Source organism: Neolamprologus brichardi, chromosome 14 (assembly GCF_056152115.1).
Source record: "Neolamprologus brichardi isolate AB-2024 chromosome 14, ASM5615211v1, whole genome shotgun sequence".
NCBI classification, from domain to species: domain Eukaryota; kingdom Metazoa; phylum Chordata; class Actinopteri; order Cichliformes; family Cichlidae; genus Neolamprologus; species Neolamprologus brichardi.
The window spans coordinates 31,502,154-31,526,484 of NC_142117.1; the positions used below are offsets into that span (position 1 = coordinate 31,502,154).

The 24,331-nt window shown below is 37.4% G+C and overlaps 1 protein-coding gene across 5 annotated transcripts in view; it reads right to left on the reverse strand.

Moving 5' to 3' along the window:
• Positions 1-24,331, reverse strand: part of cadm2b (cell adhesion molecule 2b) — a 148,078-nt gene that overhangs the window by 33,979 nt on the left and 89,768 nt on the right. For 4 of the 5 annotated variants that reach the window (XM_006796599.3, XM_006796598.3, XM_035910278.2 and 1 more), the window contains exon 2: positions 8,797-8,823. The exons of the other annotated variant lie outside the window; for it this stretch is intronic. In XM_006796599.3, coding sequence (XP_006796662.1) covers positions 8,797-8,823 — 27 coding nt within the window. The remainder of the gene's footprint in view (positions 1-8,796; positions 8,824-24,331) is intronic. 5 annotated transcript variants of the gene reach the window in all.

Sequence of the window (24,331 nt, forward strand, 5' to 3'; positions counted from 1 at the left end):
GACACCTAGGCTCTGAGGTGTCCTGCCATACAAGCTCAGACTGTTAAATCAGTGTCATACTTTAACATCACTTCTGAAATCTCCTCTCAACCAAATATATCACATATATATGTATGTGTGTGTATATATATATATATATATGTATATGTATATATGTGTGTGTGTGTGTGTGTGTGTGTATATAGTAGGGGTGCAACGATACAAAAAAATGTTCATGCTTTTTTAATTTGTCATTTCTTAAAATTATAAATATATATTTTAACTCAAACGTACAGTTTTTAAATTTAATGTTGCTGAAACAACAAAGGGATAAAATAATAAATCTATCTGATTGAGAAATCACTCATCTTTGGAAAAGAGAGTTTATTACAGAGAAATGGCTCTTTCCAAAATAAAAGCTATACTATACGCTTCTTCTGGGCTATATTCTCAGCAGCATATTAAACATATCAGGTCCCCATAAGGAGAATCATGTGCTAACGGCTGTCTAAATGACTCGGGTAAAGTTTGCAGCATGCGTGCTTGTTGTTTTTGTCTGCTTCCACTTGTCTTTGCACTAGGATGCTGTCAGAGTAAATGTGCAGTCATATTCATTGTGTTCCCACTAGTGCTGTCAGCGTTAATTTGAAATGACGTTAACACCACAACACGGCAAATCTCCGTTAACGAGCTACCGCGGATCGCCCCGTGCGTGGGGCTGGACGGCGTCAACACGTTAACGAGCAAACTGCGCTAACGTATTAGTTCCCACCCATGTAATTGAGCATTGCGTGGCACATCCGACATACTGTTTTACTTTTGTCTATGACGCACTTACCTTCAGGGTCATACTTCACATGAAAACCAAAATAGTTCCAAAGGCCAGATCTGGTTCAATTTGCCATGTTGCAACAAGCTTAGCTTCTGTCTGCTAGCTTGTGCTGCGCTCAGTGGAGCTGCGCTCGACAGTGCAGCCTAGGCGGAGTAGTCGAGCGCAGATCCACTGAGCGCTCAACACAGACAGCATCGTCAGAAGAAAAGTTGATAAAATAAATTAAAAATTTTGTATTGTTTCGATACATATGCGTACCAAACCGAAAGCACTGTATCGAACAGTTCAATATCGATATGAGTATCGTTGCACCCCTAGTATATAGCTCAATCATATTGGAAAACCTCTTTCGTATTGTCTATCCCAATGAAGCATTTCTCTCTCAGACCAGATACCTTGTGGTTCCTAGAGTTTCCAAATGTTGGATGGAAGACAAAACATTTAGGTTTAAAACTTTGCATTTTAAAAAATAAAACTTGTGCTTAGGACTGACTCAGGATGAATGACCCTTAACTATCTGTGTTTCCATTAGGGAGACCAGGGTCTAAAGAAAACTCCAGAGAGAATCTTATCCTAGGGTGCTTTTCTCTCTCTGCTTTCTTCCAAACCCAACTGGTCAATTCAACCTGAGGCTGGTTCTACTTCCGGGTTCTTCCTGCTAAAAGGGAGTTTTAACTCTGACCGTCACTGGATGCTTGGTCAATGATTTTCTTGTTAATATGTAGTTTAAACTATGCTGTGCCTGATCTCTGCTGAACAACGGCACTAAGCTGGGCAAATGAGGGTAAGGATAGGATCGCTGGAAAGCAAGGATCAGAGTGGAAAGTTCTGTGGGTAATTTTATTCTGTCTGAAATATTGAACTCAAATACATTACAATTACAATTACATTACATTACAAATACATTTGCAATAAGGACAAACACTAAAAATTAAGCTGCATGCCTTTCAGTTGCAAACTTGTCACTGTGCCTCTTGAGTAAACCCTCTTCTTGAGCCCCCAGAAGAGGGTTTTGCACTGGTTCAAACAAATGATGAATCTGGACCCAGGAGTAAAAAAGAATAATTTTAAAAGACTAGTTTTTGTTTGTCAACTGACTCCATATAAAGTGCAGAGAACCAGTACCAATCATCCTCAGTAGTTTTTTAAGGTACAAGGCATGTAGGTTACTCTGATCTACTCTTTTAAGTAGATGGACTTAATGAGATGTGGAGGCCATCTGCAACAGTAAACCTTGTTCTTCAAGTTGCTTGAAAGACACGATTATGCCACGTCACATTTGGTGGATGATCAACCGCCATGGCCTAAAGGTTTGCACAGTATTGTAAAAGACTTGACAGACCTACTAGGCCTGGCACAGGTGTACTTTATTTGATCTTCCTCACTCTTGTCTTTTGAACTTTATAATTACTAAATGACATGACACAAAAATGAACAGATTGTTGAACCCTACACTTTCACTCAGCATCATTAACAGGACACTCTCAGACATATGTAGTACTAAAGAGCCAGACTAGATTCAAGAGTGATGGTCTCAGCTCAAAAAGATATAATCATGCCCGAGGATATCTGTCTCAAGCTGTCCAGATAATGGTTGCCTGTCACATTATTCTCCAGCATGGTATTGATATTATTGTTTAGTACAGCATTTATGTAGTCTCCCTTCTAAAACGAAAAACAACCCTCCCTCAAGCTGAAGGAAGTGGATTTTATTAAAGCTAACTATATGGTAAAAGGCTATTGAAACTGAAGACAAACAGGCCTTATTTCTGAAGCACTGAAACTAGTTAGTTTGAAATCTATTAAAGAACGCAATCTCTACTGTACTAATCCGCTAAAATATGTCAATTTAGAGTCTGTAGTGCAAAATGAAAAGCATCTCATTAAATTTCAATGTGTAAATTAGTATAATAATGTAACCATGATAATAATGACGGTATAATGAGGAGATCTGACAAAATTTTTAAAACAAGAGCAGCTTCTGTTATAAATGGCAGCTCTGCCTGCAGCTAATCTACTGGTTAGAAATAGATTACATAACTGTACATTTGCTGCACATCAATATTCCATATTCTGTTTTCTTTCTTTTTTTTGTTATTTGAGTGCATTAACACACACTTTTAAAGGATTATTATGATAATTATAAAGTATATTTTAACCTGCAGCAGGTCAGTTTTCTGCTTGAGCACTCACAGCATTTCCATCTTCATCTGTCCATGTGAACATTTTAATGGATTGTTGATGGATGTGTTGTTAAACAAGCATAAGTTTCTATCTCTCACTCTAACACGACCTGATTTGGTTTTCAAACAAAAATGTGTTTCTTTAATTTGCTGTTTAGTTTGGCAGCAAAGCTACATTGGAAAAGAGTGTGGGCTGGGTTAAAATACAACAGTTCACAACAATAACCCTAGACATTGAAAGATGAGTGACACTGGTCTCACTATGGCGCAACCAGTGCATTAAAGCACCAACCCCAAAAGACACTCTCTGTAATGCCAGCAGTTTTGACAAAACTGCAGTATATGTCAGTCTGGGAATAAGAATGAGCTTGCACAGCCCAGCACAAGTCCTGGAGGAATAATGCTAACACTGATTGTACACATGAAAACCCCAGATGAGTTCTTCCTCCTCTTTGTGTGGGTTTTCACAAGATACATAACAGATCAGGGTTGTCCCTCGGATGGTTTCTATTGACAATTCCAAGGAAATTCCATTTAAACAAGATGACACATCTTTGAAAGGGAGAAAAAAAAGAGGCTTTACAGGCAAGTGTGTTGTTGTCAGAGCTCAATTATTCTGGTCTAAAGAGATTTTGTCCACACAATATCCGCTATGGTCCGTTCCATATTTGTTATTGTTTGCTTCTATACTTGCACAAGCACACTGAGGTAACTTCAAGCTCAATTGTGGGAAACTGAATGATAGAACTGCTTAGATTGCTTAGAAAGCTGATAGTGTATGAGTTAATTATGCATCATAACCCTTCTCAGCTATGTGAAACATGTCAAGAAGATTTTCAGCCTGATTTGTGCTAAATTCACACAGACCATTATGGGCTTGTTCCCCCTCGCTTTAGTCAGTTTCCAGTATAACATTTGAGGTGTGAGGAAGTGTAGTTCTACAAAAAGCCAAGATACTGCACATAGGCATTTAGCAAAGGACCCAAGCTTGAAGAAGACACCCTCACAACACAGTAGTGTGTGGATTACTTAAATGAATGCAATGTGCAAACATAGAAGTAATATAAACACCATGCTCATCACATCTATGATTTAAATATCAGTATCTTTGCAGACACATTCATTACCTACCTTTAATTGTTTTTCCTAAAACAAACGCTATGGAATAACATGATAATGAGAAAAGATAAGACAAGCTGTAGTTTACTGCTAAAGTAACCCCATGAGATCTGATGTGACCTTTCCCGAACACGGGCAAAAACATGTTTGATATGATTTAAATCTGAATAAAAGGTCACATCGTTCACACAAAAGAATCACTTACACTGACAGTGTAATTTAAGTTGATATGACAACCACATAAATGCATACCATGCTTATTATAAACGTACTGATCTGAGGAACTGAACTGAAGAAATGCTATTGTGTGCTATTTTAACAGCTACCTGCCTACAGTCGGTAGCTAAAGATTTAAGCAACTATTTAAGGACAGCAGCTAATTAGCGCTAAATCTAGATCTGATCAATGAACTGAAGCTAATCTGTAAATGTACACCATAGACTTAGTTGCAGATAATGTCACAAAAAAGAAACTGCAAGAAATATTTGAAATTATACTATACAGGCCTTTCACCATAAAATGCATTTAGACACTGAAATCTATACATAATTATAGTAAAAACAAATATTTTGATTACTTGTAGCCAAACTGGTCATGTATTTAATGTCTGTGAGGTATGTAGGTAACAGATAGATAGCTTTTATGTCCGTACTTGATGCATGCTCAATCATCCAGGTAAGTAAATCCCAAAAGGTTGATTCTGTTCATTTCTCCCACTGAAAACGCTACGTCCAGATGAACAGAATCAACCTTTTGGGATAGCTTTTAATGATTTCTAATGATGATTAACCTCTCATTAGCGATCATGATTCCTGGTAATTTCTCCTTTCCAGCATAAAGGATTTATTTGGCAGCACTCATTAGGTAGACCAATGCTCAGAACTGGGAAACTCCAGGGAAGTCAGTGAAGACCTAAGGTAGAAATTTATACAAGGTAGGAAGGTTTCTTGGAGCCATTTTCAAACAATTGCAGATTTCAAGATCATCAGTTCCACTTGCATATACACAACTTTTAACTTAGACTTACACACAGTTCAAACAACTGTGTGTAAACGCAAGTCATTTAGATTTGTTACCTCTTTGCCAAAGTCAGTCATCCTCAAATGGAGGAAATTAGTTAGGTTGTTTACTGCACCAAGGCACAAGTGTGCCATGAACTGAAAACTCCTGGAACATCAGCATCGCTGCAAAGCGAGGTTTACATCCCCATGGGCTTGAAAGGTGCCAACAAAGAAGACGTAGAAACCCCTACTCCAAAACTGACACCTTCAACCTCAACTGAACTTCTCAGCTGCACACTTGGACAACCCAAGTGCAACGTTTTATGGTGACACAATACAAAGATTGAGCTTTGAGATTAGGCCAAAAGAGGAATGTTTAGAGGCTTTCAGAAATAAGAACACTGTGCCAACTGTCAAGCACGGTGGTGGTAGCATCATGCGCTGGGGATATTTTGCTTCCAGTGGTACTGGTACATTGCAAAATGTGAATGGAATAATGAAGAATGAGGACTACCTCCAAATTGTTCAACTTTATCTCAAATCACACACGCAAAACCAAAACGCAGGCTAACATTAGGCTTCTGGAATAGCTTTCTCAAAGCCACAACCTTATTCCTATTTAAAATTTGTGGACATTGAAAATGCTGGTTCCATGGCAGTAAACCAACCAACTGAAAGGAACCTAATCCAAGAGGATTGGTCAAATATCCAGCCAGAATTATGTCAGATGCTTTTTGATAGTAACTAGTGCTAAATGCTAAAGGACATTCAACCAAACCATTCATCTAATATTCATTTAACCAAAATGAATATTAGAGTCTTTATGTATTATTTTGTATCACTTTTTTATACACAGTATAGTATATCCCATAAAATAATCTGGTGTCTACGTTAACGTGCAACTGGCCTCATATTTATTGCTCTTGTTTTTTTTCCTCTTCCTTTTTGTAAAATCAGTTAGTTGTCATCTTTGCATTAAATTTGTTTATGTAGATTGTACAAAGATACATTATGCACCCTCTATCTGCACTAGGATTACAGTGATTTTTTTACAGTGGCTCCATCATCCGTAAACAAGAACTCAGACACACACAATGCATGTGATGAGATAACCCACCGGCACACAAAAAATGACTATCAGCGCTGTATTGTATTCATAGTCTGCACTGATAATGTGATCCTAAATGATGCAGTCATTTGATTGAGCTGATGAAGTCTTTCAGAAAGGAAATAACCAAGACAGAGTGAGCTGTCTGCTAGCTTTACCCTTCATCAAAAAGAACATTTTGTGCCTGTTACAGACTAACACCTGAGCAAAAGTGAACCTTCCTCGACACAGAGGTGGTACTGAGCGTCGTCCTCCCCTATAATTTACCGCAGTGGGGAAGGTGGGGGGAAAAGTAGGGGGTGGACAATCCACAGAACTGGCAATAAATATCCCTGCTGGGGGAAACTCTTAGCCATGTTTTTTTTCTGCTGTGCACGAAAAAAAAAAGGAAAGAAGAAAGTGGTAATACATCAGTTTCAGAAAGTGGGTCAGAAATACTGTACTGTCTCCACGTGAAACAGGAGATTTCATATTTAAGTAGTTACTTTAAATATGTACACTTAACGTGCCTCAAATTAAGTAAAATCACGGTCCGTGTAAGTATTACACTACACAGAAAAATAAAACTGCCAAAGTGACAGTATATTAAGGATATTCAGGCGACAAAGTGATAACAACTAGCACCACTAAGACAACAAAGAAGACAACAAGAAAAGTGTCTAATTGTAATCAACCCAACTCTCGAGGGCTGCCAGATGATAGATAAATGTTTTAATCAATGTTAATTCGGTTAAGCACAAGCTTGACCATAATATTTTCTCAGTAAGCCCAACTATGGATTTCCCCTAAAATATCGAGAAGGCACATGACAGGAAAAAGTAAGACTAGTTCCTAGAGTCCATTTGAGATTGCTCTTTGAGAAACGTACATTTCCTCTTTTAGATGTTCAGTAAACCCTATCCTCGCCCTTTTCTCTTTAATGTAACATAACCTCTCCTAGATTAACTGTATTTGAAAGGCTTTTAAATTCACATTCCACCTGCCTGAATGTGCCCTTCATAAAGGTTACATAACACAACTGTGAAAACAACCTCTGCTATTTCCACTTCATGTTTTACTGCTGCCATATGTGTTTGTCGGAGCAGAGTCGGAGCACTTTTGTCCCATTAGTCTCATTGTTTGACCAAAAATAATGGCCAATACAAGTTTCTTTCGAGGTTTGAGGTGACCATAAAAAGTTTTCCCACGAAAAAGTTTATCCTCAGTTTTCTCTCTTTATACAATGTTTTCACTTTAATAAATGATCCTCTTTTTCCCTCTGCTTGCACTGGCCAAACCATTGCTTCATACGCTCAGGTGAATCCTCGCAGAGCAAATAAATCTATTCATAAGGTCTCGGTAAATAAGCCAAGAGGCATGTTTTCCATTATAATGATGCCTGCTAGGAGGATCTTTTATACTGGCTTCTTACAGTTATTCCATGAATTACACAGCAATCATCAGCATGCGAGACATTACTAAATCCATTAATAAATATTCAAAACTGATGCATGGGTTCATACACACACACACACATATATATATATATCTATATATATAGATATATAGATACACATATACATATATATATATATAATATAATCATTATAACAACTAATCAGCTACAAAGGTGCTGCTGAAAAAGCCTGTCCCATTCTACGGGTACAAAGGCTAAATGTGTATCTTCTGTTAATTATAAAAAAACCTCCTTCGTAATTAGAAAAGTATTTTCCAGGAGGGAGTGTGGGGCTTAACATTCATTTGAAGAAACCAAAAATAAAACATTAATCATTTAGTTTGGTTGAGGATATGTAAAAGAAAAAAGATCCACAAACAGCAAAACAAATAGACTGCAAACTAATTAATGTATGAGTGTATGATTGTAGTGAGGGATTCAAATAAAACATGGTAAGGTAATAAATAAAGCAAATAATATCTATGTAACACCTAGATAATGAAAAAATGCTAGCAAACTAAGAAACAAAAAAGACCAATAACACAAAATGTATGTTGAACTTAAAGAAACATTGTTAAAATTACCAAATATCTAACTTAATAATGCATTTGAAAGCAGATTTTAATAGGCAATAGATCAGACTCATTGAAGTGAACATATTTATCTGAAAAAGTGTAAAATACTGATGGTCAGAGGTGAAAAAAAAAATAAAGTTGGTTACCAGAACATCTCCTGTTTGAATGTGCAATACAGCTCGAGGATGAGTAAGTAAGAAATGATCTCCCCTAAATATGAGGTGTCCTTGAACTGGAAACAACCCCCAGCTGCTCCAGATGAGCTGCACAGAGGCCAAATGCAGGAAAGCATGGCTGGGTGAGGCAGGCAGCACTTCAGTGTGAAATCTATACATACGTGAAGAAGGTTGTATCTGAAAACAGCAAGGATGTTCAACAAACCTTTCCTGGAGAAAGAAAGGTTAACAACGACAACAAAAAAATGCCCAGAATGGTTTAGGAGGAGCAGCGTATGTTAATGCTTGCTAGGCTTTTGGTGGAGATAAAAGGGTGATCCAAACATTGTTTATTGGGAACTGCGTGCAACATAAATCATGTAGCAAGAAAATGGAGGCAATAACTCACCTCTAGCTTTGCTTTTTGTCCCAGCCACTGATAGCATGAGGGGGTAAAGGAAGGAGACAGGAAGTTAGATAGGTAGTGTGAAGGAATACAATTGATAGCATAATGATTATTTGCTCCATGGTGACAGGAAGTATAAGATTAAATGTTGTTAATATGGAAATGGGAGTAGGATACTCAGTACTCATTTATAACATAACTTGATGATGTGTCAAGTGTTATCACCAATACATTACCAAGAGACAGAAAAGACTTGACTATTACATCTTTATCAGTTTTGACTCTATTACAACCTTATTTGTACCATTAATCCTTCATTAAAACGTGCATCTGTAGCTCCTGTCCCAAGTAATGTAGTTACTTAGAATTAAAGTCAAACGAAAGTCAGAACACTCCAATATAGTTATGGTAAGTAACTGCCTATTTTTTCTGGCAATAGTGTTGCATATGACATAATTAAATACTAAATACAGCTTTACAGCAGCATCTGTTAGGACAGTAAAACACCAAGGATCTTTGGATCAAGTTAAAGCCAACTAATGTAATCATGTTATGCAAAGCAGTTATTTGATGTCATCACATGAGTACAAGAGGTGAGTATGTAATCCCCAAAAGCGCCTGTCTGAGTATTTCAGAAAGTGATGATCTTCTGGGATTTTTCCACACAAATATCACTATGGTTTACAGAGAATTGTCCAATAAAGTGGAAATATCCATTAAGTGGCAATTTTCTGGGTGTAAATGCCTTGGTGATGATGGAAGTCAGAGGAGGGTTGCTAGAATGCTTTGAGATGACGAGATGATGAGGTAACAATAATTCAAATGACAATTCATTACAACTAAGGTATGCAAGAAAAGCATCACTGAATGGAAACAAGTTGAACCTTGAAGCAGATGGGCTACAGCAGAAGACCACTCCCAAGCTTAGCTTCCTAAGGACAGGAAGCTGAGGCTACAATTCACACGGGCTCACAAAACCAGACAATAGTAGATTGGAAAAATGTTGCTGGGTTTAATGGGTCTTAATTTCGGCTGCGAGAGTCAGATGGTAGGGTCAGAATTTGGCCAAAAGTATATGAAAACATGAAATCGTCAACAGTATAGGTTGGTGGTAGTTGGTGTCATGGATATTTTCTCAGGACATTTTGGGGCCTTAAGTACCAACTGAACAATGGTTAAACAGGCTACCTGAGTATTGTTGGTGACCATATCTTTCCCTTGATTACTGCTGCCAGCAAGATAATGCTCTATGTCACCCAGCTTTAATCTTCACAAACTATTGCAAACATCTCCCCTAGACATATCCATACTGTACCTCCCACAGGTATGTCATCTGGACCAACTGCCTTTCGCTCTTCATCCTCTTCACAGCTGCTCTTACTTCCTCCTTACTAATTCTCTGGATTCTGTCCTCCTCGCTCTCCCATTTTCTACATTCATTATTCTCAAAATACTGCTTCAGCGTGCCCAGCATGCTCTTTGCATGTTAGCACATCTCTATCTCTATTCTTAACCACCCTAACCCACAGCAGATTCTTTCCAGCTCAATCTCTCTACGTAACCAACTGATAAAATTCCTTTTTTTCCCTTCCTTAGAGTCCACCTCACCAAAAATCCGTTTTGAACTGGATATCCTGGCAACAACTGAAACTATTACACTATTATAAGCTGAAGTCTGATTTCTCAGGGAATGTAACTAGAACCTGAATAATCTGTGGAACCTGATGTTAAGGTGCAGTTTACACAGTCCAAAGTCTGCATTAGAAAGAACAGAAGGATAAACAAATTCAAGTAGTAAGATATGTTCAAGCATTTGTAATTTATTATTTTTCTTATTTTTTTTATTTTGGCATTAGTGATTTATTTTTTGTTTGAAAATTAATGTTTTACTTACAAATTTCTCCCAGATTTTCACAGACTAAAGGTCATACAATGCGCTGCTACTTGTGGACAGAGAAAATAACTCACAAAAGCACTTCTGAAATTGTCAAGAAAGCCTCACTTATACAATTTACCACTCTTCTCTGGTCCACAAATGTACTGTATGCTGACACATCTGGTCTATTATGGGAAATATCCAACAGACCACTATTCCTTTCCAGCTGCTGGTGCCAGTGGCATTGTTCACGCTATGCATGCCTCATTTGATTCTCTTGTTGTGAAGGATAATTTTTCACTTCTTATCATTTTCCTGCTACTCAAAGTTGCATTAGTATTCAACATGCTCATGAATGCTGCATGTTTGTTTTCCCCATTGCTGATATTTGATATCAGCTGGCCATCGCTGGTAACAATAATAACACAGTTGCAGAGAAAGGTCTTAGAGAGGCATGACACTAACCGTGTTCTTGCATGTGCATGTGTGTTTTAAATAATGCTGCTGAAATTAAAAGAGTGTCCTGTAATCAGTCCTTTTTTTTCCCTTTGCAACCAGCCTTCACAAGGCCAGTTCTGCACATTCGTATTTGTTCTCTCTTAATAGTCAGGTCAAATGTTCAATAAAAACTATGATTAGATTGCTCGTTGTGGTATTTTGGAAAAAGTAATATTTCTGACTTAAAAATAGGTCCGTGGTAATTTGATGTGTGCACAAAGGACAACATTTTTATCTATAAAAATGGATAATTTTTTGATGATCCTTGAACAAACTTATCTGATGAGGAAACCTGGAAGATCGCACAAGTAATGTATGACAATCTACTATCTAATGGAAAATTCATTGTTTTTGACACTCATTAATCTTTCTGTAAGCCTTCAAGCCTGCGCCTCTTCCTATTTTCTCCTTATGTGGAAGTTATTAATCACAGACTCTCTCTAAATTTAATAGTGTTGACAAAGTCAGACACCATGATAAGATTCTCCTTGCTGTGAACTGGAAATGTTTGCAAGCACATGGCAAGCATATCAATATATTCTCTCTGACAAGTATAACACTTTGACATTCCTAAGAGGACTTTCACTGAAAATCGATAGGAGAGCACATAACAACACACTTCTGTAAGAATGTCAGTATATTTAATACACTTGTCTCATGGTTAACTGCACAAGGTCAACGCTACAGCATGTGGAAATACTGCAAACGCCCACCTGCTACTGTTCATATAACTAAATGAACTGAGTAATTATATTAATAATCACACTTTATTATAGAATAATGAGGAGAGTCAACTCTCTCAAAAACAGGAATAATCGTGAGCAGGTTTGAAAATCATTCAGCGTGATGAAATACAATGTTGTACCTATATATGTGTCTATATAATCATTAGATCAATTCGATTAATTATTGCAAGTAGAGCAGGGCGATATGACCAAAAATATTTATCACGATATACATTTGAAAATTTGCAATTACGATATAACTGACGATAAAATTGACACTAGACAAAATACTTTACAACGCCACAACTTTATTAATGCAAAAAAAAAAAAAAAAATCAATGTATTTTCACGTAAACAAGCAGCTGTTTTTTATGTGCATTAAAGTTATATAAAAATTTAACAGTGCAAATGCAAATTCCTTGTTGACACTTTAACCAGAAGGCATTTCCAGTGGAAATTGGCCAACAAATCCTCATAACCGTGTATAATATTCACAAAACTTAAAAAGAGGTTATAGACACACAATAAGGTAATTGTTAGGATGCCTGGGTTGTTGACCCAGAGTTTTGAGTTTATTATATTATTTATCATTTCTAGTTTTTTGGTTTCTTCTTTTTGGTTTCTTCTGGTTTCTGTTCTGCTCCATAGTTGCTGTCTCCCTGTGTCCAGTCAGAGTCTGTGTCTGTAGTTCAGTCTGTGTTTCCTGTTTTACTTTGGAGGTGCATGTCTTATGTTAATGTGTCTGGTTTTGCTTCCCCTGTTTCGTTAGGCCTGATTTGCCACAGCTGTGTTTCCCTCCTATTCTCACGTCCCATCTGACGTTAAGAGTAATAAGCTCACCTCTAATCCGTGGGGAACTTCCCTTTTGGATGATGACGTAGACTGGGAAAAGTTTTTTTCATTTTGCTCCCTCTGAGCAGGGAGGAATCAAGGACAATAATCCCCAGGTTAAGACTATGAACCCTGTTAAAACTGTGCGCAATGTTACTAGTACTAAGACATTCAGTTCAGGTTCTGTCAGTTCAGGTTTTGTCAAGTCTGCTTCAGTCATCCCCAAGTCAGCTCACTCTAAGACTGTTAAACCTAGGATTTTGAAAACTGTTAATCATGGTGAAAAGGGGTTAAAACCTATTTTAGCTGAGTCAATTTTTGCTGAGCCTGCTCCTCTGCCTTCCTGCCTTTCTGTCTCCGCTGGAGGATCCGAGGGGCCCATTGAGCAACCTGCCTCCGCTGGAGGGCCCGAGGGACCCGTCCAGTCTTCGTCGCCTGCAGCGCCACCATCAGCGGCTCCCACACCGTCGCCTGCAGCGCCACCATCAGCGCCACCATCAGCGGCTCCCACACCGTCGTTGCCTGGTCCTGCCTCGCCTGGTCCTGCCGCTGCCAAGCCGCCGTCCAGTCCACATCCAGCACCTCCATATCGCCAGCCACCTTCCAGGCTGCCGACTGGACTTATTGCCGTCACGGATGGCCTCCTGAACTGTGTCGCCACCGCTGCCTTCTGCGCGGCCGGCTTCCGGACCTGCTCAGTCGCCACCGCAGCTGCCTTCCGCGCGGCCGACCTCCGGACCTCCTTCGCCTGCCTCGCCGCCGCTGTCCTCTGCGTGGCCGGCCTCCGGACATCCTTCGCCGCCGTTGCTTTTCACACGGTCGGCCTCCTGAACTGCCCGGGTTTGGACCTTGTGCTGTCTACCTCCAGGCCGGCCCCCTGAACTTTTTTTGGAACTGTTTTCATGGCCTCCTGCACCTTTTGTGGACTTTGTTTGTTTGGTTGTTTTGAGTTGTTTTCTGGGCTCCTGTGTTTGCTGTTTTGGTTTCTGGCTCCTTGTGTTTCATTTGCAAGTAATCCTATTATTAATTTATTATGGAAAAACATTGCGTTTTAGTGGACTCTTGAGAAATTAAGAAGCTAAATGGATGAAATGCTATTAGTTCAAGTTGAACATGTAAGAGAAGTTGCTACTAAACACTGTTTTAGTATATGCATCCCTTAAAACCTCCAGGTTTAGGTTGCTAAGTGACATGCCACTGATGAATTCTGCATGGCTTAAATGAAAATTAAAAATAAAAGATGAAAACAGTGTGTCTATAAATGTAATAACATTAAAGTCAAGGTATTAAGCTGGCCTATGGTTGTTGTTTTTCAACATAACAACAATAGCCATCCATGTTTTTAACTGTATCCAAATATGGACACGTTTTCTTATGCAGTTTTAGAGTATTTTACAATTATCCTTGTGGATTATTATTAAGTACTTGTTGCAATTAGTTAAATAAACCACATAATATGATTAACTTGTTTTCCTTCGTACAGTTCATTTTCACTGCCTCCTGAGTGGGATTTAAAAATGCATTTTCCTTTTGTCCCAAATAGCAAAATGCCAAAATAACAGTGGTTTAGAAAATAACCCTTAAAATAACATAAGATGTCGCTTTCAAGATAAAAGAGTACTAATAAGACTCAAGCAAATATACAAGACTGTTGCTTATTTAGGCATAGTTTATACTTACACTCATTTATCACCATGCCTAAAATAATCTTACTTAATGATGAACAAATTAAGACTGCAAAATGTTAAAAAAATAAAAAAATAAAAAAAAATAAAGGAACAACAGCTAATCTAAAGTAGCTTTACATAACAAGACAAGCCAAAAACAGCAGGAACTGATAAAACCATGTTCAGGATGAGTAGGGATCCCACACCAGCTGAATGATTTGCCAGAACTGAACAATAAAACTGATAATAGCATGTCAATGACAATGACATAGGAAAGCAATAAGAAAAGGAGAGATATAACAAAGCAGAACAATGGGACTTTGGCCAGTTCACCCACCAGAGGCCTTCTGTGACTTTTACAGTGTGTCAGGAAATAGTCTGTTCACTTATCTTTAAAACTCATTTACTAACGTGGGAATATAAGCTTTAACAAAGCGATGGTTGTTGATCCCTGTGGTGATTAGCTTAAGCAACCACTGAGAGGTTTGCCTTCTAACAGTCAGCTCTGGACTTTGTCCCTCAGCTGGCCATCACTGGGGTCACTGCTCTCCTTCTGCCAGTGTCACACAGCAAACTCTCCTGGGACATCGTGGCTGTAAGTAACCCTCTGACAGGGAAGTACTTCATCATATTCAGCTCACATCCACACAGCCACAAGTGGAATCACAGGGCAGTTTTAATAGCTGTTCTGGGGAGCTGTGCATGTGGGTGGCCCTCAAACATCAGTGGCAGGTAACTGAAATTTTTGGTCTTCAAAATGCTTGTTTTTGATCAGCCAACATTTCACAGACCAGCAACATCCAATTTGGAATGGCATTAAATTGAGAAAGAGCTGGAACATTTTGAGCAGAGGACAGTCAGAAGATGATCAAAATCATTGCTCATTAAATTTCTATTAATTTGATGTTTCACTTTTTTTGTCACGTTTCGGCTGTGTGCAGGCAGGAATTGGACCCAAACTCACTAGAAATGGGATTGAACTCAAAATGGCAGCTTTTGTTGCTGAACAAAGAACGTCTACAAAACCTAAACTGAGAAGAATCTAATAAAAGACACACAGGGAGCCACAGGGAGAACCACACAGCATGAGGGACGATGCAACAGTGACTCAGAGAAACACAGGGTTTAAATACACTGGGAAGTAAGAGGGGAATGAGACACAGAAGCAGGGCACAGCTGGGAGAAATCAGAACTGACGAGACAAGGAAGCAAAGTAGTATACACTCACATGAGACGCAGACCTTCAAAGTAAAACAGGAAGTAGCACAGATGCAAACTAGACTAGGGAAAACAGAGCAACTAAGAAACACAGAGAACTAGGGATGCAACGATACCAATTTTTTCAAACCGATACGATGCCGATACTTGAATCTGAGTACTTGCCGATACAGAGTACAAAAAACGATACTTCTACCACACACACACACACACACACACACACACACAAATGCAATGAATTGGAAGACAGGTTTTATCATATTCCCTGCCGATAAAAAATTAAATCTTAATAAAAATGACCACAAAAAAATTTCAAGTGAAAAATAAGCACTTCTGTTATTGCATTATTGCAGAGTCTCCACATTGTAATTTTACAAAATATCACTGAACTATTGGCACTGTCTCGAGCTTTCAGGATAATAAATAAACACTTCTGTTTGGAATAAAATAAATACAAATTAGGTTTGCAAATAAATTAAACTTTTAAATTATTGCAGCGTGTCCATATTGTAAACAAACAAACAAAATAATTATTATAAAATAAATAATAAATAAAATAATAATTGGCCCTCTAGTGGCCAATCTAAAAAACTACAACAGAAATGACAAGCCACCCTCTGATTAATGAAATAAGTTGGTATCGGTTCATGGTATCGGTTAACTTTTACGAGTATGAGTACACACACATTTTACAGTATCGGCCCCGATACCCGATACCAGTATCGGTATCGGTGCATCCCTACAGAGAACAACAACAAAGAGACACAGAGGGCAGTTACTAAATACTCAGAGAACTAAACAGAATACAAGAAGGCCAAACTAAGACACTAGACTATAGAATAAACTGGGGCAACAAAGAACTAAGAGCATAATATAAAAACTCAGAGACACAAGAAACTGAAAACACTGAGTCACCGACCCAGGACCGTGACATTTTTCCCATAATGTCCCTACATCCAAGTCTACCAACAACTGTTTTTTAAAAAGTGCCAGAAACATATTTGAAGAAATATGGAGAATGTTCTCATTTAAATGTTACTGATCAGCTTCGATAAACATAAACATGACATTTGTCCAGCGATAGCCTTTCTTAAATTTAGCACCCAACAGGAGATAGTTCACATCAAGCATGTGCTTAACTTGAGAAATGGAGGAAATTGCCTGGGTAAAGCATGCAGGAGCATGCAGGAGCACACATGTCGCGCACTAGCTTTCTGGGAATTCACTGGACTATTTACCTGCACTATGGATGCAATTGGACCTCACACTGAGTTATGTACTTTGCACTATGTAACACCTCATAATGTAATGTAACTGCAATGTAAAATTTTAGGGCTGAAGTGTATTTGTAAAAATCACTATAGCACCACAGCAACGTTTTATAGAAGGAGCCTCTAGATTAAAAGATTACTGTTTACCTTTGAGCTAATTACAAAAGACCTGCACAAAGTGTGGCAAACTACAACAGAACAAACATTCTGTACAATCTGTAACACTTATGCAACAGTTTGATTGCACTAGTGCAAGATTCCTATGATTCCCCAACCACATGTGGCTCTCTTACCAGCATCTCCTTATGGCTTTAACAAAAAGCTAGATAAATATGAAAATTATCCTTAACCTCAGTTGCACTGGTTAGCCTGGGTAAATACACATAAATGGCTAGTCCACAGCCCCCCTACTCTGAATTCTAAATTTAAATAAAACAAAAAGTCAAGGAGGAAGCTAGAGCAGGAAACAGTGCAGAGACAAATGTGTTTGCGCTCACTGCCAATTGTACAATTTACTAGTATGCTTGATCTTTTGCTGGACTTACAATACAATTAAAAACAACTATATTATACTTACCGTTGTCTTTTCAAAACTATTGGGCTGCCTTTTATGAAATGTATTATCAAAACAGGATCCTTTTAATTTGATTAATTTGCACAAAAACAAGTAGGACTCACAGCTGCAGCTATGCATGGCTGCACAACTTTGTGTTAGGAGACCTGGGTCGTTGACCCAGAGTTTTGAGTTTTCATTATTATTGTACTTTGATTTTGTCTTTATTTATCTGTTCTTTTGGTTTCTTTGTTAGAGTTCTGTGTTCTGTTTTTTGATTTTTACTCCCACCTCAGTTGAGTCTGCACTTTGGGTCCTCCATACCTGCACACAGCCTAAACATAACAGCTTTGTAGTTACCCATATATCAAAGTAGGCCTAAACATGGTGATAGATAGTTTTATTGCATTACAATAAATTTAACAAGTAAATAATAATTAGTTATTGTAGTTCTAGTCTGTGATTCCATAAATTCAACAAAAACAAGGTATTATTATATTAAAAAATTAAATAATGGTAACATCTAGCCACATGTGGTAAAACATTTTAATTTTACCTTTTAGTAATATTGACAGGCTCAATTATACCCAAGAAGCTGTTTTACATTCATTATGCCAAGTTTAAACAAACAGTTTTTACAGCTCCACAATGATTTTGAAGGGTTTAGAAAAGTTTAAAAATGGCTCTTATAATAGTAAAGATTGCTGAAAATGACATTGTGCAGGTAGTTAAGTGTAATTGCAAAATCCTCTTAGCAGTGAATACTTTGTGTTTATCACCAGGGTTGAGCTGTACTCAATGATCAGTGTCTTCTGCTCTATGTATTGATAATAACCAATAAATTATACTAATAATAGAGCCTCCTGCTTTACTCCTCTATTAATAACAGCACTTCCACTCAGAGAAACAAGCTTGCTTTTCTTTCTCCTGGGAGCACACGGCCCCATACATCTCTACTGCTGGTCCAATAAAAACACCACAATTTAAGCACACTGGTAGAACACTGTGAAAGGTAGCATTACAGACTCACATATTGTACCTGATGACACCCCAAACCAATTCCTTCTTCAATTTTCTCATCTTGTCTCTACTGTGTTTCAATTGGAGCACTTCATGTAACAAAAGCCTGCAAGTGTCCCTCCAGTTAGAGGAACACAAGCAGGGGAAGGCAAGCCAGAGTAATTGCAAAAACCTGATTTAACACAGCTGTGTCAAGGTGTAGCCACTGTATGATGAATAAGACCCAGTCATCTTTCCATGTCACACTGTTATTGTAAAAGTAAATGCAACATACAATCCTGGTACACAGTAATAGGGGCATCAGTAAAAAATACACTACACCAAAATCCAGTAGTAGTTTATAAGTTTATTTTGGCCTGTTACATTCTCTAAATGGGCTAAAAGATGATGTATGTAATAGTTAGAGATGTAAGAAAAAGAGTTAGAACTATAAAAGGGATTTCAACCAATAAAGGTTAATAGAAAAATATAACAAACATACTTGAAGAGAACACCAGTCACAAAGATAAGGTTAATAAAACTGCTTATACAAATATGTATGAAGTAAACCCCTTCCATCCAATTAAAAAACATAAAAATCAAACATCCTCTTTACACTCAAAAAAATGAAATTGGGTGGTTGTTACATGCACAAGATCCAAACTTGTAATTTGAACTAAATTATTCCATGTTTCTATGGTGAACGTAATTAAATCATTTAGTATCTGCATGAAATTCAGCAACTTAATTTGTTCTTGTTGAGATGACATCATACAATCCAGTAAGAGTGGCTGGATCCAGGCAACTAACCACTCTTACTAGATTGTATGATGTCATCTCAACAAGAACAAATTAAGTTGCTGAATTCAAATTACAAGTCTGGATCTTGTGCATGTAACAACCACCCAATTTCATTTTTTTGAGTCGACTCACTAAATTCACAAGATCACATTAGATGTCAAACCACAGGAAAATCACTGGGGTTACAAGAGGCAGACAACCACACCACGTGTATGCTGTTACTATTTCTTATGGTTTAACTTGTCAAGGACAACAACATAAAGCATCATCAAGCATAGCTTTCCTACTTTTAAGTCTGTATTGACAGTAATGCCATGGTAGTTCGTGCTGTTGCCTCAGAGCAAGAAGATCCTGGGTTCAAATCCACAATGTGGCGAAGTTTGCAGTGGGTTCTCTCTGCGTACTCTGGTTTCCTCCACAGTTAAAAGTCATGCAGTTGTAAGGGTAACTGGTTATTCTAAATTACCCAAATGTGTTGAAGTGCAAATGGTTGTTTGTCTCTGCATGATAGACTAGCGACCTGTCCAGTTTGTACCCTGCCCCTGTTACCCTATTACTTCCGCAGCCCAGATAAACATAAGAAGATGGGTGGATTGGAAGTTGCTGTAAATCCTTTGAATTTTTTTGTTGAACATTATGTAATATAAATACAACATATACTACAGACATAAGTTACATTTCATTCATTCAACAAGATTATCATTGGTGTAACAAACAAATATTTTACTAGTTCATGTAACAAGACTGACTTTTGATGTGCCAAAGTGTTTAAACAATAATTAGACTAATGTGGTACAAACATGTTGATTGAACAAAAGTCAAATTAATTGAATGTTAATGTTAATATTATGTTAAACCTACACACATATATCGTGTTGACACAACACAACCAAGATGGATTAATATAACATGATTTGTTTAGATGGAATATAAGTGGCAAGGTAAAATTACGTTCATCCAATGAATTATTTTTTTGAGTGTAGAAAATACTGTAATGAGATGGTTCACTGGTTATTTGACAGCACATTTTACTACACTCAGCACTCAAAATGTGGTGCTTGCATGCAAAATTTGTTTTGATGTTTTGATATGTTTATATTTTTTTCGATTAATTTGGGTGCAAGCAATACGCAAACTTATGGAGAACAAGCAGCGCAGAGCAGGCTTTTGCCCCAAAGCGTGAATGCAGTGCATCTGGTTGGAAATGTGTGCAAAGAATCAAAATTTCCCACATAAATAACTCATAAGTGAAACCTTAGTTAAAACGAAAACATCTTTTTTCAGTCGATGTAAAAGCAGGGAATGAGCTAATTTATTCAATTGGACCAACAAAATAGGTTCTAGTGACAGTCAATCCAAAAAATATCTGTCATTGAACGACACAAATTTAGGAGGTACAACCCACACTGCAGGACACCTTCCACAGTTTTATATAATTTAAGTCTATTGCACTGCCTATGCATTAGACAGCTAAAAATGCACCGTCCTAGATTTTAACAGATGTTTGTTATTTCCATGATAATATAACCCCTGAGGTAAAACAAGGGTGTGACTGTATATTTTGTGATGTATAAAAATAATTAATAAATGAATACACTAGTTTCACAAGCCAAGATAACGCTCTCATTCAAATATCAAAGTTGTGATGTGTTGGTGGAGTGGATGTCTTACCCTGTGGTTGTTATTTAACAAGTACTTTAACAAGCAAGCTACCTAACATGATTATACTGCATTCATTCAATTTCAGCCAAAGTTGTTATTTTTCATTTCTGTTAAAGACTGAAATCAAGTATTTATTAGCAAAACCTGCCCTGACTCCACCCTATGATCTTTTTTTTTTTTTAAATTTTCAGTGTGATTTTTTTCAGATGAGGCCAGTAACATTTGCACATAAATATTAATCTCTACATCAGCTTTGGAAAAACTGAAACCATGAAGATGATGAAAATAACAACAAGATGATTAAGGTAGAAGGGAAGTTAAGGGATGTACTACCATCCTTTCCCAGAATAAGATTAGTATTATACTTACTATAGCATTAGGACATAGACTTTAGAATACATAATCAATGTAGGCCTACTTAATGGAGAGATATATGTTCTTTGGTAATTACAATAGAAGCTTTAAGCTCAATTTAACAACAAACTCCTAAACACTAAGTATAATTATACTGTCTTAATATTATAAATATAAGTTTGCAAAATGTACATTTTGCCATTGTTTATGTGTTGTTGAAAATTTAAATCCAAAGTGGCACGTCAACTCAGACACTGATAAAATGAAGAAGGGCTATATCATTTTACTAAATTATACTTTAAATCACTTCGGCAGGAGACAGAAAAGAGGCAGAAGTACAAAGGGAGAGAACAAAGAGTATAAGGCAATGGAGAATAAAATGAACAGGAGGAATGAAATGTAGAAGTCGGAGCCAGAAGATGAGAAGAAGAGGGTGAAGGTTCTAGAAAGCCGAGACACAAAAGAGAAAGTCAAATTATTTATTTATCTTTTTGATATATGATTCCCATATATTACTGCCTGACAGATAATTTATGCCATTTCCCACCAGCATTGTTTTAAAGAACATTTTCAAATAAACTCAGGTTTAAAACACAAAAAAGCAACTGCAATATTTACCACAGTACTGAAAAATGAAAATGTAACATCATGTAATATTTAAACTAATCTTTTTATTTTTAGGTTGCTTTTAAAATCTGACCAGCCACCACAAGAATGAAAATGAAAATGATGTGTCTGTTAATTTTTTATGTCTGTGAGTATCCAAGTCATGTTTTACAACGTTTTACATTTTAAATTCTTTCTATTTTGATTTATTTTTCCTGTCATTATTTTTCTTTTTTCTTTTCTTTTCTTTTTTTAACAAAATAACAATTTACTGTATAAATTACTGTAAAACCTGTTGTTAAAGCTGGATCATCACTAGATGTAGTGTTACTATGAAAAAAACTTTAAAAATGACAGTTTCAGTAATGAAATAATGTGTTAATGTGTACACACTCACACGGCTAACACACACGCGTGGCATATGGCTAACTGCTATATTTTCAGCAATTTCATTGATGTACATGAATAAAGTAAATTTCAAAAATAGTCTAACACCATGTTGTCACACCATGTTACTGTTTCATGCTAAATAAATCAAACCAAATGCAAACTTAGAGATACATATACTGTTTAATGATAGGCTTAGTTATACATTTTTGGCCGATGCTTTCAGGTGCATGCCTATGAAGCTGAAGCCCCTGTTCTTTGTGCTTTGGCTCACCAGTCCTGTTCTGACACTAATTTTAACCTTTTAGCTAGCAAGCCACCTCTGCACATGCAATGGTAAGAATGGATTTTTAAAAGGTTTAACGACAGGGTGCTGCTATAGTTTACTTGGCTGAGCAAGAGACCCATATGCTGAAAGGTTGCAAGGGCCTGGTTTGATTCTGCTCTGGACCATTTCCTGCATGTCATCCGTCCCTTGATCTCTGCTGGCATTCTTTCTGTTTTTAACTCTGTACTATTTCTGTCCAATAAAGGCTCAAACACCAGGGAAAAATAACAAAGAACTAGGTCATATGAAGCATCCATCTAATGTAATTTGTAAATCATATCACTTCTTTGATAAATATTGGACTTGAGGTTTGAAATTACACTTAACTGACTATATGATCATCAAATACAAGAGAGAAAGAGAAAAAGAGCTATTATTGGTCAATAATAGCTCTGAAGGATTAGTCTGTATACCTACTTTAATGTTGGCAAAAACATGAGTCATAGCATCAGACAGAGGGAACATGCAGCTTCAGCCTTGGTCTTGGATTGTGATACTTTTTTCTATTTTTTTTCTTGTTTTCTTCTACCTCATTCTTTCCATAGCAGCACTTAAGTCAAATCATTGTTTTTGCTTCAGGCACAACATTTTAAGGTTTACCATTTCAGTGGCCCATTCGACACAAAATTGCCTTTTCAATAGAGGTTGTAAGTTGTTTGCAGTACAGCAACATGAAGACTTGCAATTTAGTATGAAAAGACATAAAATGCTTACTTCTGTCTTGTACCTTTACTTCCTGCCTGCACACTGAACAACTCAGATGCAGCTTAAATCTTTTAACTGGCCAAAACATTAGGTTAAAGGTTTGTCATGTAACAAAAGCCCTTTTTCTGTGGCAGTCATAATAAGGCGAAGATGTCAACATAGCAGTCTGTCACTCACTACTACCTGTTAGGCAAGTTATGGTATGCATGACATCAGGTTATGTTTCAGTCTAGTTTAGCTGTTCTTGATATAAACGGAGATTGTGTCCATCTCTATACTTGCTGCTCTACCACAAATCAAAAACTTCAGTTACACAAAATTGCTTGACATTATGTAGCTGTGCAAATGCCTCGTAGAAGCCCTCTGCATGCAGATGAGGGTCCCTGCTTAAGGCAATCCAAGACTCAAACCTCCTAAGTCTTTCTCTGCCAACCCCGAGGATAATGGCAGGCATACACTCCACTACTCTCCTCTAGTTTCAGTCTAGCATGACGGTGGGTGACACTGTAGGTATTCATATGGTACACAAGGGAAAATATGATAACAAACATGAATTTCACAATCTTCAAAGAACAGTAATGAGACCTATAACCAGTTTAATTCAGAAAACAAGTGAATGACATTTCCTTATTTTATTTGATAAATGACAATATTTCAATCGAGCACCTTTAACAGAATAACTAAAAGACAGCATAATGGTTACATATGCATAATCATAACTCCGCTCATTTGCTTTATTGGCAGAATGACTCATGGTACAAAAGCTTCCTTTAAATGATATTTCATGAGCATATTTATGGAAAAAGATGTGGCATTGAATCAGTAGGAAATCCATCCTTCCATTTTCTTACATTTATCCAATTCTGACTGGACCCTATCCCATCTGTCTTATGGCGGGAGGCAGGGTACACCCTGGGCAGACAACCATTTGCCCTCACACCACTTAATCTAAACCCAATAACTGCATGCCTTTGGAGTGTGGGAGCTGGAGTACCTGGAGAGAACCCACACAAAAACCAGGAGAACATGCAAACTCCACACAGAAAGACCCTGGCCT